The 16,474-nt window shown below is 43.8% G+C and overlaps 1 protein-coding gene across 1 annotated transcript in view; it reads left to right on the top strand.

Moving 5' to 3' along the window:
* TGFBR2 (transforming growth factor beta receptor 2) overlaps positions 1-16,474 on the top strand; it is a 50,719-nt gene that overhangs the window by 18,075 nt on the left and 16,170 nt on the right. The window contains exons 3-4 of the mRNA XM_029940380.1: positions 13,507-14,306; positions 15,969-16,110. Of these exons, the coding sequence (XP_029796240.1) occupies positions 13,507-14,306; positions 15,969-16,110 (942 nt within the window). The remainder of the gene's footprint in view (positions 1-13,506; positions 14,307-15,968; positions 16,111-16,474) is intronic.

A 16,474-nucleotide genomic window follows, 5' to 3' on the forward strand; every position in this document is an offset into this window, starting at 1 on the left:
ATTATCGTAGGACATGATAGATAAAGAAGCCGAGCAAAACTGCAAACCACACACCTAGTGAAACGTTACTACTTCTTACAAGATCTGGATTTTTTTTTCTGGTTGACAATCTGTGAAATATGTTAATGAGAATGATTTTTTTAAGAGTTTATCACAAAATAATATAAACATATTTATCGAATGTTTTTTCACCTTAAAGAGTTTGACAAATACGAGATTGACAGATGTCTCTTGTGAGTCTTGTAAGAACCCAGTGGGGTTGGGTCAGGGTTGTCTTCATTCTGCAGGTGAGGAGGCAAAGCTGGCTCTAAAATCAGGTTCCAGGGTTCTTAAAACCCTAGTTATGCTGCTTTTCATGTAAATTTTTCAGTCTCAGGATCTACTTTGTTTTGGGAGCTTTCTGTTGCTACGTCTGAATCTAGAGCTAGTCCTTCGCCCCCTGCAAATTGCCCACAAAGTCGGCTTTTCAGTATGCATTGAAAAAGTCACGAAACTAGATCCCAGGTCAATGTGATGTGGTTTGGAGGTAAAGTAGCAAAAAAGATGTGAGCCCCTCCCTTTGTCCTGGAATACTCCAGAGAACTCCCCTTCCCAAAGCAGCAGGGACGTGAGGATTTCACTTGCGGTGGCTGAATATACTGCTAAATAGTTTAAGGGAAGTAAAGGGACCGTAAATCCAAGGCAGCAAAGAGCATGCCAAAGAAAGGTGATTCTGAGTTATATGGGAGAATTGGGGTAAAAAAAAAAATCCTCGAGCTATTTCAACAAAATGTACTTTGTGTTTAGAAATAATAGTTTCCTTTTTTTATGTTGTTACATATTTTTGAAAGAGAGAGAGAGTGAGCGCAAGCATGGGAGGGACAGAGAGAGAGGGAGACACAGAATCTGAAGACAGGCTCCAGGCTCTGAGCTAGCTGTCAGCACAGAGCCTGATGGGGGCTCAAACCCACTCATCATGAGACCATGACCTGAGCCGAAGTCGGACACTTAACCGACTGAGCCACCCAGGTGCCCCAGAAATTATAGTTTCTTGACTGAAAGGAAGAGTCCTTTTAATAATATGAATCTCTTGTCCTTCCCGATACCTACAGGAAGCTGCATGTCAGTGAATCTGGTCGTATAGCAGATTGAGCTAACATGGGAACACCTGGAAACCAGAGTCACCGAGACCAGGTGTAAAGGACTGAGCTCGATGAGGCTGTAGGTTTATAAAAATTTTTTATCTTGTAACAGAGATTCCTCCCTTTTGTTTTACTGTGCTGGTTAGGACCGCCAGTTTATGTTCAGCAGAGATAGCTATGGTTGATATCCTGTTCCTGTTTTTAAAAGAAATGCATCTTACATTTCCCTGTTAGAATACAGTTTGCTGAAGTTCACTGGCGTGTATTCCTTTGTCGAGGTGTTCACTGTTGTAGTATACTTCCTCTGGGTGCACTGAATTGATCATGTAGTTTTTCTCCTGTATTTGAATAATGTGGTCAATGACAGGAGATGGGTTGTTTTTTAGTGCTAAAACATGCCTTCCTGGTAACCTGGTCCTGCTGTCTTATCTTTTTATTTATGTTATGTTATATTTATTTTATTCTATTTTAGAGAACAAGCACAAGCGGGGGAGAGGGCAGAGGAGAGAGGGAGAGGGAGAGAATCTTAAGCAGATTGCATGCTCAGCAAAAAGCCCTACATGGGACTCGATCCTCTGACCTTGGATCATGACCTGAACCAACACCAAGAATCAGATGCTCAGCTGACTGAGCCACCCAGGTGCCCCTGTCTTATCTTTCTATATCCTCTAATGGATTTGGCTTGCTATTTAGTTAGAATTATTTGTTTAAATCACTGTACATGAGTGAGATTGTTCTGTCATTCTCTTTACTCATACTCTCCATGTCTGCTTTTGGTTATACTATTTTCGTGGAATAAATTGAACCATGGTGTGATCTTTTTTCTCTTCTCTGGAAGAGTTTGTGTGAAATTGAGTTGACCTGTTCCTCACAAGTTTGGTAGCTCTCAACTTCAGCTGGGACTGGTATGTGTTTAGGGCTTTGGGCCGGGGAGGGGGGTCACTTTTGCTCAAATATTTTGGGTTACTTTTTCCCGCTACTTCTTATTTTTTTTTTTTTAATGTTTGTTTTTGAGACGGGGAGAGAAAGGTGGAGAGAGAGGGAGACAAGAGAATATGAACCAGGTTCTGTGCTGGCACCAGACCGCCCGATGCGGGACTCAAACTCACAAACCATGAGATCATGACCTGAGCCACAGTCAGATGCTTAACTGACTGAGTCACCCAGGCGCCCCTTCCCTACTTCTTATTTAAGAAAATTTAAACTTGTGGAAATGTCCAAAGGAATGTGCATTGTATGCTCGTATACTGTGTCCTTTTCTCGGTATTTACTGGAGTTAACATTTTACTACTCCCTCATTTCTATATGCCTGCTTGTGTGCGCGTGCACGCATGCATATGGGTATATCATGGTCAATATTCAAATTTCCCCAAAGCTGTGGTGTTGCTGTTATTTTAATTCAGGATCCAGTCAAGAACTACATGTTGCACATAGTCGTTTTGCCTCATCCACATGTTCCTTGTTTGTCATGACATTGACTTGGAGCAGGCCAACCTATTTATTTTATTCTGGATTTGTCTGATGATTCCTGCTTAATGAGACTCTTTTTGCTGGTTGAGATATAATTGACATTTGACATTATATTAGTTTCAGGTGTACAACATAATGATTCATTGTAGGTATATACTGCAAAGTGATCATGACAGTAAGTCTAGTTAACAATCGTCACCATGCATGGTTACAGACATTTTTTTCTCATGATAAGAACTTTAAGATTTACTGTCTTAGCAACTTTCAAATATTTTTAACTAAAGTCACTAGGCTGCATTTTCCCAAACATAGTTTATAACTGCAAGTTTTCACCTCTCAACCACCTCCACCCATTTGTCCTACCTCATACCTCCTGCTTTGGACAGCCACCAGCATGTTCTCTGTATCTATGAGCTTTCTTTGTTTTGCTTCTTTAGATTCCACATATAACTAGGATGATAAAATACTAGTTGTTCTCTGTCAGACATTTCACCTAGTGCAGTGCACTCAGGGTCCATCCCTGTTGTCATATGGCTTCTTAGTATGGCTTAATAGTATCCTATTGAGTGTGTATTTCTATATTTATATAGATATATTGCATTTTCTTTATCCATTCATCCACTGGGGGACATTTTGGTTGTTTCCATGTCTTGGAACATTAAATAATGTAAATAATGTTATGTAAATAACATGGGGTTGCATCTGTCTCTTAGAGATGGTGCTTCATTTCCTTCAGACTGATTCGATTCAGACTAAACATTTCTGTAAGGATTCTACTGGTGTTTTTATGGTAGGAAAATATGGGATGGGGGGGTCGACAGTTCGGAAAAATCGAGTTCTGAGATGTGTATTCAGACATATTCATACCAGAGAAACTAATGGGACAGTAAAACACTGAGAAAAGGAAGAGAGAGAAAAAAATTAAGAAACTAGGAAAATTTTTAATTACTCAGTTTGCTTCATATTTATGAGATTTTTCAAGTTTCATAGTTTTTTCTAGGGTCAGTTTTGGTAAATTACACATATATTATTTTCAGGACTTATGACTGTTGTTGTCTAGGTTTTTAAATTTATTAGCCAAAAGTTCTCATGATCTTTTGAATCTTTGCTAGCCTGTAATCGCACCCCATCAGTGCCTTTGCCTTATTGCCTTAACAGCACACAGAGGCTCGTATACTGTATTAGTCAGTGTCCACAACCAATTTCGGGTTGTCGATCGCCGCCCCTTGCATCTTTGTTTCCTGTTTCACGATTTCAAACTCTATCTTCACTATCTCTTTCCTTCTCTTTTCTCTGGCTCTCGAATCTCCTCCTCTTTCTAGGCTCTCTCTAGCCTCTTGTCCGCTTCTCTGTGTTGAGCCCTGAGTTGGAGGAAGACCCCCAGAGCCGCCTCTTCAGGAAGGCCACCCTCCATGTGCACCACTGCCTGCCGCCAGACCTCCTCTACTCTGATCTGAGCTCGCTTCCTGTACATTTTCCCAGTTCCTACTCCAGTGCAACAGGAGTAAACACTACACAACTAGCAATGTGGCTACAAGATTCAAAACAATTTGTGGTGTAAAACGCAGTGTTTGACATTAAGTAGAAGCTTAGTAAATGAGTGCTGTGGTTTCTTGCCATTATAATGAACATAATGACTTCAGACAGGAAGTTCTCCCTCCCCCCACAGGCCTCGTTCTCTTTAGCAGTTTCCTTCTTTGGATCTGGGCCAGTTGCATGTGTATCCTGTTGCTTTAGATGGTATTGGGGTGTGAAAGCTTCGAGGTTAGACTGTTCCCGCCAGCTTCAAGAATCTCAGGGTTGTCCTGTGCTGTTCACCGGTATGCCCATGCAGCAAGGGGTGCAGCAAACAATCATCCTTACCTATTTGTATTGCTTGGATAAAGGAGTGTCTTGGTAAAGTTGTGCCTGAAACTCCTTCATTAAGTGGAGGAATTGCCAAAACTACTTCAGATATTAAAATAGGAGCCCATCTCTCGAATTCAGCTCTGGTGATTTGGCTTCTATCAAGACACATTAACTGACCCACCTGTGGCTTTTTTTTTTTTTTTTTACTATATTGGTCTTATTTATTGTCTCTTACGATTTGATGTTTCTTTTGAAACTGTAGATTATAGAGGTTCACTTTTGAGTTCCTTTTAGCAATCCGTATTGGATTTGGGCATACCAAAGGACTTGAAAGAGGCTGGGAGCAACCTGTTTTCATTGTGTGTTTGTGTGTGTGTGTGTGTGTGTGTGTGTGTGTGTGTGTTACTAGGCAACGTGTTTACTTTTAAATCACTCCAAAGGAATGTATAGCATGAAATTTCCCCTTGAGGTTTTCTGCCAGTGTGTATTTTTTTTATGGCATACTAACATGTATCTTTGACATTTGTCTTTAAAAAATATTTGTTTATCAAGGCTCTGACATTTGCATATGGTTCCTTATTTGCAACCAAGTCTGGCCTCTGTATGTGGGGCACATTTGGTTGGAAATTTTCAGAATTATTAAAGAGACCTCTGGGTTCCTTGCTAGGGAGACAGCATGGTGGCATGAAAAGAGCAAAGGCTTTGGGTCACTCAAATTTGGGAGAAAACAGGCTCCCCTGTTTGCCCTTGAGGGATTCATCATAACTCTCAATTTCCTTTCCTTCCTCCCTCCCTCGCTCCCTCTCTCTCTTCTTCCCTTCCACATCACAAGAATGTTTCTGTCAACATCAGTCATAGTGCAAAAGGACCAATAGTGGTAGAATGGATGAGTGCATTGTGGGATATTCAGACAAGGAACATGACCTCTTCACCCCTTACATGGGGTGAACACTTTGAAGGGGTGTTCTGAATATCAAATGAGATTACCTATTTGAAACTTTTGGCACATAGTAGGTGCTCCCCCCAAAAAAAAGTTAGTTTTATATCCCCCTTTCCCCTAATAGCATCCAAAATAATATACTTAGCCCAGGAGCAAGGCGTGGCCTCTGTAATTATTCTTCTGATTTCTCTCTTTTGAAAAGAGAAAGAATCTTTCAAAATAAAATGCAAATACAGAAAAGCACATAAAACAAATGTCCTGCTTAGTGAATGAGGCTGAGATTCATGTAACCCCCACCCAGTCCAAAAATAAATAACTTTGCCAGATACCCTACAAGTTCCCGTGTTCTTCAGCCCAAGCACAGATCCCTCCTTCCCTCCAAACTAACCACTACTTTTCATCTAGCATTTTCACTTCCTTGTGTTTTCTTAAATGGCTTTGTCATCCGAGTTTGTATCTGCGGACACGAGCTTAGTTCTATGTTCGTCTTCGTCGTCGTCTTCTCCTCCTCCTCCCTCTCTACCCTCTCCTCCTCTTCCTCTTTCTCCTCCTTCTTCTCCTTCTTCTTTTCCTTCTCCTCCTCCTCCTCCCCCTTCTTCTCCCCCTCCTCCTACTCCTTCCTCTCCCTCTTTTCGTCTTCATTATTATTATTATTATTATTATTATTTTGGTAATTTGATATACCTGTAGGGTGTTTTTAATCTACTGCTCTCCCAAGCTCCTTTGTCCCCTACGTCATTTCTATTGAAGAACCCCGTTAGCCTGTACTGTTTTACAGTCTGGATTTTGCTGGTTGCATTCACAGTGCGATCCACTGCATTTCTCTATTCCCTGTATTGTTTGCAAATTAGCTGCTGCATCTCGAGGCTTCATCAGGCCCCATTTAGATCTCTTTGGCAAGTCTGTAGGTTCAGTTATGCTCCTCCCTCAGGGGTAATGATGTCCGACCATCTCTTATTTTGTTATATTAGTTAGCCTAGCTGCTTGCTGCCTAGATCTATTTCATTCATAAAAGGTCAAGAAGAAAAAGATAATCTGTTTCTGTCAACCCATTTCCATTTATTCGCTAGAAAAGTTTAACAAGGAGATGCTTTCTTCAGCTGTCTGGTTATCCAGCACTGTGGTCTGACGGCAAAGGCAAGATGCACGTGTGATGTTTCTCTTCATTTTCTGGTTTGCAATATAATGAGTTGACCTCCTGTTCTCCACAGAAGTTGATAAATTTATTTGTTAATAATTCTTATATCCTAAGTTTAAACATCCTTAATTGAATCCCAGTGTGTTGGTTTTTTTAAATCTTTATTAAGCTTCTGAGTGTCCTGTCTTGGTCAGAGAGTCTCTTCAGGATGGCTCCGGGGTCCTTTGGTCAAGACCTCGATGGTCTTTGGTTACCTCCTTGTTATGTGGTATAACAAAATATTCCGAACTCTTTATTTCCCGTCCCAGACCTAGAATCGGCCATTTTGCCAACAAGTCTTCTGTTGGAAGGCTTCTATTGATGAGGCATTTTTTTTTCCTCAAGTGGAAACTGAGAACCACAATAAGCTTTTATAGGAAACTGAGTCCTAGAGAGGTTAAATGACTTGCCTCGGATTTCATGGGTGATTAGTGACAGATACAGGAATAGAATCTCAGTCTCCTGATCTCCAATCTAGTGCTCCTTTTTTCATCCCACAGTCCAAGAATTCAGACTAGCAGTCCCCACATGCCGTGTGCAAATTACAGGGAGACTGGATTTGATACAAAGCACGCACTTACACAGGCCGAGTCAGGCCTGGCTCGCTCATGGAATTTGGCCTTTGGAGGAGAAGGGGTCAGTTTTGCAGAAATATTCCTCATCAGATTGACTCAACAGATCACTTTATTCATTCATTCAACAGACTTGACTTGTCTCCTTATCTTTGTGCCTAGCCATGAGCATTATTACGGTATGCAAAAACCTGTGTCTTTAATAACTATAATTCTGCATCGGCCGTGCTGGAGAAAACTGGCAGGAAACTTGATACTGGGGACAACTTTTACTTAGTTTTCTAAGTAAATGAAAAGAATGCTGTAGAACCAAGTGAGGCTCAATAACCTCCTCTGTAAAACAGGGCTATTAATAGAGCCTGACTTGGTTGTTGCAGAAATAAAATGAAATGGTGCTTATAAAGTGAATTGCTCAGTGCGTAGTTCAATAAAGCACATTTTATGATCGTTTTCTTTATTATTGGTGGGATTTCAAAGGAGGGCTTCCCACCATTATTCACTGCAGACCTCCCTTCACGCGGGGCAGAGGAGACAGAGGCTCTGATAGAATTCACAGTTGCCCATCATGCCCGGAGGATACATCACTGGCACCAACTTCCTCTCTTAGTAACTTCCTGGAGAAACAGCCGAATCTCAGAGTCACTGCCCTAGGAAATCCTGGCCAAGACGGGAGCCCCAGTGACTTCCCTCTGCCAAAGGGCTCTTTGCTTTTTTTGTGCATGTGCCACGGACAAAAGTCCATGGACTTCTTGGAAGTCTGGTGAACCCTTCTCAAAGGGATGTTTTTAAGTGCATTAAGTATAAAATTCAGGATTCCAAGGAAAATTAATAGATATTGAAACATAATTATCAAATATTTTAAAAACTAAATTTATGATACAGTAGTACGTGCTTATGTAATAATGCTTTAAAGAATAAGATCTAGGGGCGCCTGGGTGGCTCAGTCGGTTAAGCATCTGGCTTTGACTCAGGTCATGATCTCACGGTTCATAAGTTCGAGCCCCATGTCAGGCTCTGTGCTGACAGCTAGCTCAGAGCCTGGAGCCTATTTTCAGATTCTGTGTCTCCCCCTCTCTCTGACCCTCCCCTGCTCACGCTGTCTCTCTCACTCTCTCAAAAATAAATAAAACATTAAAAATTAAAAAAAAATAGAATAAGCTCTAGCATCAGATCTAAGACGCTGATATATCTCAAGTGATGAGTATAAATGATACACCAAGACATCTTGCCCATGTAACAAGGCATGAAAATATCTGTGGTTTCTGTTGGTAACAAAGTCCTAGCTACAGCCACTCATAGGAAATGTTAGATTTTAGCTACTAGTTGGTGAAAATAAAAAGATGTGAATTTTGCCCATTTAAATTCATAGATCTGTGAAATTATATCCATGGAGCCCAGGCTTTTCTATTAGTGTGTAGAGCGTTTTTTAATGACTCTTAAAGAAATTCTGTTATTTGTACTCCTCCACTCCCAGAACTATATGGTTTCCTCCCCCACCCAAAAGCAGACCGCTCCAATGAAACTTTTTGTAAGTCAAAATGACGTAAAGCAAAGAAGCAATTCCCATTAATTTATTTGGAAACATTTTTGAGCATTCCCAGATCCCCCAAATAATCGCTTTAGGCTTTTCTGACACTGTGGTACACATCTTGCCAACAGATGCACAAAATAAAGTGAGATAAAGCACAGATGTTCACCAAGTTCAAAGCTATGGTGGCCTGATGCTGAGCTGCTGAGCCTAGTCCCAGGGGAGGGGTTGGTGGGGGGCGGGGTGGGGGTGGGGGGCCTCTCGCTGTGGGGGGAGGGGGAGGGCGCCACCTCTGCACCAGCTCTCTGCCAGACAGTGGATGTTTTCTACTTTGGCCCTCGGTCATAGAAGTTCAGACACTCTTTGGATGTCTTTCAGTTAGCCCAAACAGGCACTAGTGTAGGTCTTGTGTAAAAAGCCAGTGGCTTAACAGGAGCTTTCAGGAAGTGGAGAAGACCTGTATCTAATTGGATGTTACATAACAAGGGAGCGTAATGGGAATGTCAGGCCTTAAGCACTAGTTACCTGACATCCAGGAAACAATTTATTATATAGGAATTCCAGGGGTTCAGCAATTATATCTTGAGCGCCCTATGTTGTAGGCCGGGGTAGACCTTGACAAAAGAGAGTTTAGGTTCTCCCTCATGTAAGATTTTTCTTCCCAGGCAGGGAAAGACACATATTCGCAGGGACTCTGTCCCACTGTTCTTAGTTAAGATCCAAAGAGAATCACCTGCACACTGAGAACATGCCCTTTGGGACGCATTATCTAGGAACTGCCAATATCACTTAATGGTTGTATACAGAATCACCTACTGCCATTGAAGGCAACCAGTTTATCAAGCTGAGGGGTTTCATAAATTAATTCTTAATTGGCCTTCGCCGATGTGAAGTGTGGAGACAGCATGCCAGGCTCCAACCCGACAGTACGTTTCATATCGCAGCTTTGCTACTGCCCAAATTTATGATCTTGGGAAATCATTTAATCTATATAACCCTTAGTTTCCCCATCTGTGAAATGGGGCTTACAATAATAAAAATATCTACCTCGTAGGGTTTTTCTGTCAATTAAAAATATTATGTAAAATTGGGGCGCCCGGGTGGCTCAGTCGGTGAAGTGTCCCACTTCAGCTCAGGTCATGACCTCACGGCTAGTGAGTTCGAGCCCCACGTCAGGCTCTGTGCTGACAGCTCAGAGCCTGGAGCCTGCTTCTGATTCTGTGTCTCCCTCTCTCTCTGCCCCTCCCCACTCATGCTCTGGTTCTCAAAAAGTAAACATTAGCCAGGCTCATACTAAGTATTCAATATCTGAGTTCCTGTGTAATTAAGGGTTGGCAAAAAGACGGCCTCCTGCTACTCTGAATGAAGGAGATGCCAGCTTGTGCCTTGTAGGGCAGCCCAAGGGTTAACACTGAGAGGGTGTGGGTAGCTCCTATTTAGATAAAACCACATCCCAAAGCTCCCTTTTAGCCCTGTTTGCTATTGTTAGGGTTTTCCACCACCTCTTTGAAGTTTCAAGATTGACAGATGTTACTCAGTAATTCCCGCCCCATCAAATTTTTACATGTAGGTTTTCAAAAAGAAATCGCAGGAAATTTGAGGGGAAAGTAAAACTTTTGCTTTCTGACACTGAACAGGGGATTTCTAGAATCTTCTTCACACATCAGTGTAGGGGATTTCTGTTTTCTGAGTTTCCCTTAGCCTGGAAGAGAATAGAAATTAGCAAGGAAGATCCTTTCCTCTATGGCCAGGAATTAGGAAATAAAATCATCAGCAATAAATGAACAGTTCAAAAAATAAACTAAAATAAATGAACAGTTCATTTGAATGTTTTGCACACTTTAATGAATTGAAGTCACAGCCAGGTAATTATGCAGTATCTTATATTTTTTAAAAAGCACTTTTGGGGGATGCCTGAGTGGCTCAGTCAGTTAAGCACCAAGTTCAGCTCAGGTCATGATCTCTCAGTTCATGAGTTTGAGCCCAGGCTCTGTGCTGACAGCTAACTCAGAGCCTAGAGCCCGCTTCAGATTCTGTCTCGCTCTTTCTCTGCTCCTTCCCTGCTCATGCTCTGTCTCTCTCTCTCTCTCTCTGTCTCTTTCTTTCTCTCTCTCTCTCTCAAATACAGTAAACATTTTTTAAAAATTTAGTATTTTATGTTTTCTAGTTGTCTTATTGCCGCTTATGTGAAACAGAATATTTTCACCTTGGACCAAAGTAAAGTCTCCCCAAATTCTGCCAATGCATTACAGGTTGTCAAAACAAAGAACACCCACACGAGGTGGGGGGCAGCAAACTTTGTCTATATAGAGCCAGGTAGAAAGTATCTTAGGCTTTCTGGGCCAGATATCATCTCTGTTGTAGCACTTCTTAGTCTCTTTTTCTAAGCCACTCAAACAAACCAACAGACATTTGTAGCCCATGGGGCTGCACAAAAATAGCCCCGGGGCTGTGGTTTGTCCGCCCTGCGTCGTCCTGTGTCAGTCACCATCCATCCAGCTCCGAGGACAGACGTTTGCCGAGTACTGTAAGTGCACCAGCCTGGGCCTGGCGCTGGGGGTAAGGATGGCGATCGATACACAGATTTACCCACAGGGAGCTTGCTTTTTCTTGGGCGCAGCCAGGGAATGTGGATTTCCGCTCTGTTCCTTCATCTGCCCCCCTCCCTAACCTTGCTCTCCAGGCTCCTACTTGGCTGAAAGATGGGGGCAGCCTGTACTCATCCACAGGAACCCTTTCTTCGTTTGCAGTTCCAGCCTTGTGTGCCACTGCCTTGTGCCGTTGTCACTGACGGGGTGTCCCCTGTCCTCTGTCCCATCATGCCTTCCAGTGTGAGCACGAACTTGGGTTCTCAAGAGCCCATTGCCATGTTGTTTCCCTTTTCCTATTCTCTTTTATTTAAATGCACTAATAGATCTCTCCCCTAAAGAGTGACTTTTTCTCCCCTCTTGGTTGCTGAAATTCACATGTGTGGGGGTTGCTTTTCCAGCGTCTCATGGCGTCTCTTTAAAAGCTCCAGTTTTCATCGAGAACATACAGGCAGTGGAAGTTGGCACCTCCTCTTGGAACTGACCTCCAGGCTCGGGGGTCCTCATGTTAAACCTGACCGCCCCAGACTGGCTTGGTACAGCTTCCTTTCTCACTGGGCGTTAACTGATGACATCAGGCATGATTTAGGTGACAGGGTGTCGGTTGTCTCCCTTGCGCCTGGCCTGCGTCCTTACCACTGTGTCCTCCTCAGACACCTGTGGCAGGTGAAAACTGCCATTTGAACAATTACAGACACTCTCTCTCACATGGTGTCCAGTTCCATGTCACCAACCCAACCTTTTTCTCCTTTCTGTTTCCCTGTGTGGAGCTGTTGGTTTGGGCAAACTGCTCTTCCTCAGAGCATACATTCTTCTTTTTTAACAGGACATTCCTTCTAGTCATCACTCCCTTTTTCCCATTTTTCACTGACCAGTTCAAAGGTAGTCCTTGCCACTGGGGTTCCCTGTTTCTCCAAGCTCTTCTGTATTCTCCCGACACATAGACTGCAGCACACCCTCAGCCCCGTCCCTGATGGCTGCATTTTCACTGTGCATTTGGACACGTGCCCTGGTCCTCACCTGGGTTATAACCTCTTGGAGGGCAACGCCATGCCCACAGTGGCATCCAGCAGTGCTGTGTCTGACAAGTAAACCTGGCATCTGATTGTGAGGACTGCTTCTCATAGGTACCTTTGAGGGGAAATGAATGACCTGTAGTAGCAGAAGAATCCTGGCATCTTGTCCAGCAGAGACAAGCTCACACAAAGCTCTCACTGAACCAGAACTGCCTTTCTCTGTCTTCTGCCACTGACTGTTTCCATCGATGCTGTTCTTCCCAGAGCCAGGCAGGGCTAGCACATGACCCGGAGTTTGACATACAAGACCTTGTATGCAGTCAGATAGCCGGTGCTAAGGACCTCCCTCCGTCAACCCACAGGGCGTGCTTTGGTTGTCCAAGTTAGAAAATTGGCTGCCTTTCTTTTTACTCTTCGCATCTTTGTAGTAATATTTCCCCTGTTGCGGAGCACCTGGGGGGCTCAGTCGGTTAAGTGTCCAACTCTTGATCTTGGCTCAAGTCATGATCTCGCAGCTTGTGAGTTCGGGCCCTGCATTAGGCTCTGTGCTGACAGAGCCTAGAGCTGGCTTTGGATTCTGTGTCTCTGTCTCTGTCTCTGCCCCTCCCCTGCTTAAGCTCTGTTTCTGTGTCTCAAAAATAAATAAACATTAAAAAACAATTTTACTTTATTTTTATTTTTTATATATCTTTTTATTTTATGTATTTATTTTTTTTAAAAAATAGTTTATTGTCAAATTGGTTTCCATACAACACCCAGTGCTCTTCCCCACAAGTGCCCTCCTCCATGACCACCACCTCTTTTAAAAAACAATTTTAATACAGTAGTGCCAAAGGAAGACAGCCCCTGCCAGCATGGAGTGCTCAGTCTGCTGAGTGTGGGGAAGTCGGGAAGGGTAGATGTGAAACCAGTAACTGAAGTCATAGCTATTTCATTCAAATGGTGCCAAGTTGTCACATAAGAAAGATGTCGAGTATCATGAGAATATATAACATAAAACCTTTCTCCACGTTTTCCTAGATTTCCTTTAGAGAGTACCATTGAAGCCGAAATGTGAGGGAACAATAGGAGACATTGAATAGATGGCCAGAGACGGGACAGGCTGCACATTCCATCCCTGGAATAAAAAAGTCACAGTATATTCAGATGTCAAAACTTCTAGATGCCTAAGGCCTGGACCCGCTCCCTGACCATGCATTCCCACTGAACCCAATGTCTTCTCCCTCTTGTTTTGTTTCCCCATCAGAATACGCCACCAACAACCCTGACCTGTTGCTAGTCATATTCCAAGTGACAGGCGTCAGCCTCCTGCCACCACTGGGCATCGCCATAGCCGTCATCATCATCTTCTACTGCTACCGCGTTCACCGGCAGCAGAAGCTGAGCCCGTCCTGGGAGACCAGCAAGCCGGGAAAGCACATGGAGTTCAGCGAGCACCTTGCCATCATTCTGGAGGACGACCGCTCTGACATCAGCTCCACGTGCGCCAACAACATCAACCACAACACCGAGCTGCTGCCCATTGAGCTGGACACCCTGGTGGGGAAAGGCCGCTTCGCCGAGGTCTACAAGGCCAAGCTGAAGCAGAACACTTCCGAGCAGTTTGAGACCGTGGCGGTCAAGATCTTCCCTTACGAGGAGTACGCCTCCTGGAAAACGGAGAAGGACATTTTCTCAGACATCAACCTGAAGCACGAGAACATACTGCAGTTCCTCACCGCCGAGGAGCGCAAGACAGAGCTGGGGAAGCAGTACTGGCTGATCACCGCCTTCCACGCCAGGGGCAACCTACAGGAGTACCTGACGCGCCACATCATCAGCTGGGAGGACCTGCGCACGCTCGGCAGCTCCCTCGCGCGGGGCATTGCCCACCTGCACAGCGACCACACCCTGTGCGGGCGGCCCAAGATGCCCATCGTGCACAGGGACCTCAAGAGCTCCAACATCCTCGTGAAGAACGATCTGACCTGCTGCCTGTGTGACTTCGGGCTTTCCCTGCGTCTGGACCCGACCCTGTCTGTGGACGACCTGGCCAACAGTGGGCAGGTGGGTGAGACCCGGACCCCCTTACTTGGAGGGAGCACCACCTGACCTCTCCATCCGTATCTTGTGGCTTCCATCTAAAATGGCCCTATGCTCTGGACACCTGTCGAGGGAAGGTAGCCGAAGTCAGGAGCTGGCCCTGGGCATGCCCCACTCTCTTCTGCCGGGGTGTCTTTACTAATGAACAGCATTTCTCCTCCTGTTTCTACAAACTCCTTCCAATAAGACAGACCATCTTCTCCTTAGTCAGTCTTCTTTTCTCTCCCATTTGCAAAGTGCTTTTCATTGCTTCTAACACCGTTAGTGCTTTGTCTCTATTTTTCCCCCTCCATTATTCTTCTACTCAGCCCTTCTTACTCTGTACTATTGGAACTACCTTGTTTTCTTTTTGCCATTCTAGAAGGCAATCTCCTGGGGGCCCAAATCCACAGCCATTTGTTCACATCTAGCACAGTGCCTTGAACGGTGAAAGTAACCTATAGATACTTACTGAGTGAGTTGACAGCTGAGTAAATATACAATTCCGTGATTTTTTTGAAGCATCTCACAGATTAAAATAGAAATCTTTTGGGGTAAGGAGATATTTGGAAAGTCACTAGAAATTACCTAGTCATCCCTTAGAAATGATGGTGCCCCATGTTTTCACACACTGAAAGCCTGATGTGGATTGCAGTAGAGTCCAGAAAGCACCATTGTTTCCTCCAAGAAGCTGGGGGTATGTGCTTCTGAGGATTCAGTTACTGCTTGGTCCCTGGCTGTACAGGCCTTGTTAAGATAAACACAGTGAATGAAATACGACGGATCAATAATGGCAGGGTCGTGAGTCACACAATGACCTGTTAAAAAGAAAATGTTCTTCTGATACATACCATTAAGCCACATTCCTTGCGATAATAGCATCAACTCACTTGACCTCCCTTAAGTTCTTGAAAACGTAGGACTTCATTGTTACTTAGTCGAGCTGTGTATGCATACTACAAAATCAAATATACGTGACTGCTTCCCTAGAAATATCTTTCTCCTTTTCTCCTGTGTACATCAGTGTTTTCACATTATCGGCCATGGTCCAAACTAAACCTCATGGCACACGCATCTACATTATCACGTGATCTAGGTTTGGCCTTCTCCTGTAGAAGTGCTCTCCTGTAGCGTGGTTTAGTAGAGATTTTATGCATCTATACTTCATTCTTGGCACACTAGGACGCACTATGGAGTAAACGAAGAAGATTAAGACCATCTGTACGTGACAGACACGAATGGCAATTATTCTTATTTTCACCATAAATCTTGGCATTTCGGGAACGAGAAGATAGTTATTTGCAAAAGCAAAAATAAAGTTCCGATGTATCACAAACGCTGTCGACCCCGTTATCAGTGAGGACGTTGTTGCATAAAACGGATGACAGCCACCAGGAAGCTCGAGAAAGCAGCTCTGGGGTTTGGCGTGCTCTGTGTATATTTTTAAAAGTATTTTCAGGGAGGGAAGCCCTATTTTTAAAAATAATTTCAGAAGGTGGACCTTTGGGTGCCCGTCTCATGATTTCAAAGAGCCGTGTGCTCTTCCGAGATCGTCTGCACGTGTGAGAGCACAAACATCCGTCGTATTTTTAGACAATAAATGCAGCCGGATTACATGATGGGCCTCAATGTCTGTTTTTGCTCCAGGTGGGAACTGCGAGATACATGGCCCCCGAAGTCCTGGAGTCCAGGATGAACTTGGAGAATGTGGAATCCTTTAAGCAGACGGATGTCTACTCCATGGCTCTGGTACTCTGGGAAATGACATCTCGCTGTAATGCGGTGGGAGGTATGTACGGATCACATACAGGCGTAGACGTGTCTTCAAACTGATGCCGTGTTGTTTGCTTCAAGCGTGATTCCGGGGCTGCGGCGGAGTTCACCCCACAGTGAGAGCTAGTCGGGATCTGTTAGTACACAGCCATTCCAGAGCGTTTGGAGATTGTGCTAAAAGAGCCTGGAGTTTTTCCACTGAAAGCCATGTGGGGAGCAGGAAGCTTTCTATCCCCTTTTCTAAAGTATAATTACTTTTCTCTTGACACATCTCTCCACAGATATTTAAATACCGGGCAAAAGATGAACACTAGTAACATTTATAAGAATCCCTTCTACTTGTCAAATAGAGCATGTTGTTTGGAAAAGTATTTGATTTG

Source organism: Suricata suricatta, chromosome 5 (assembly GCF_006229205.1).
Source record: "Suricata suricatta isolate VVHF042 chromosome 5, meerkat_22Aug2017_6uvM2_HiC, whole genome shotgun sequence".
Classification (NCBI taxonomy): domain Eukaryota; kingdom Metazoa; phylum Chordata; class Mammalia; order Carnivora; family Herpestidae; genus Suricata; species Suricata suricatta.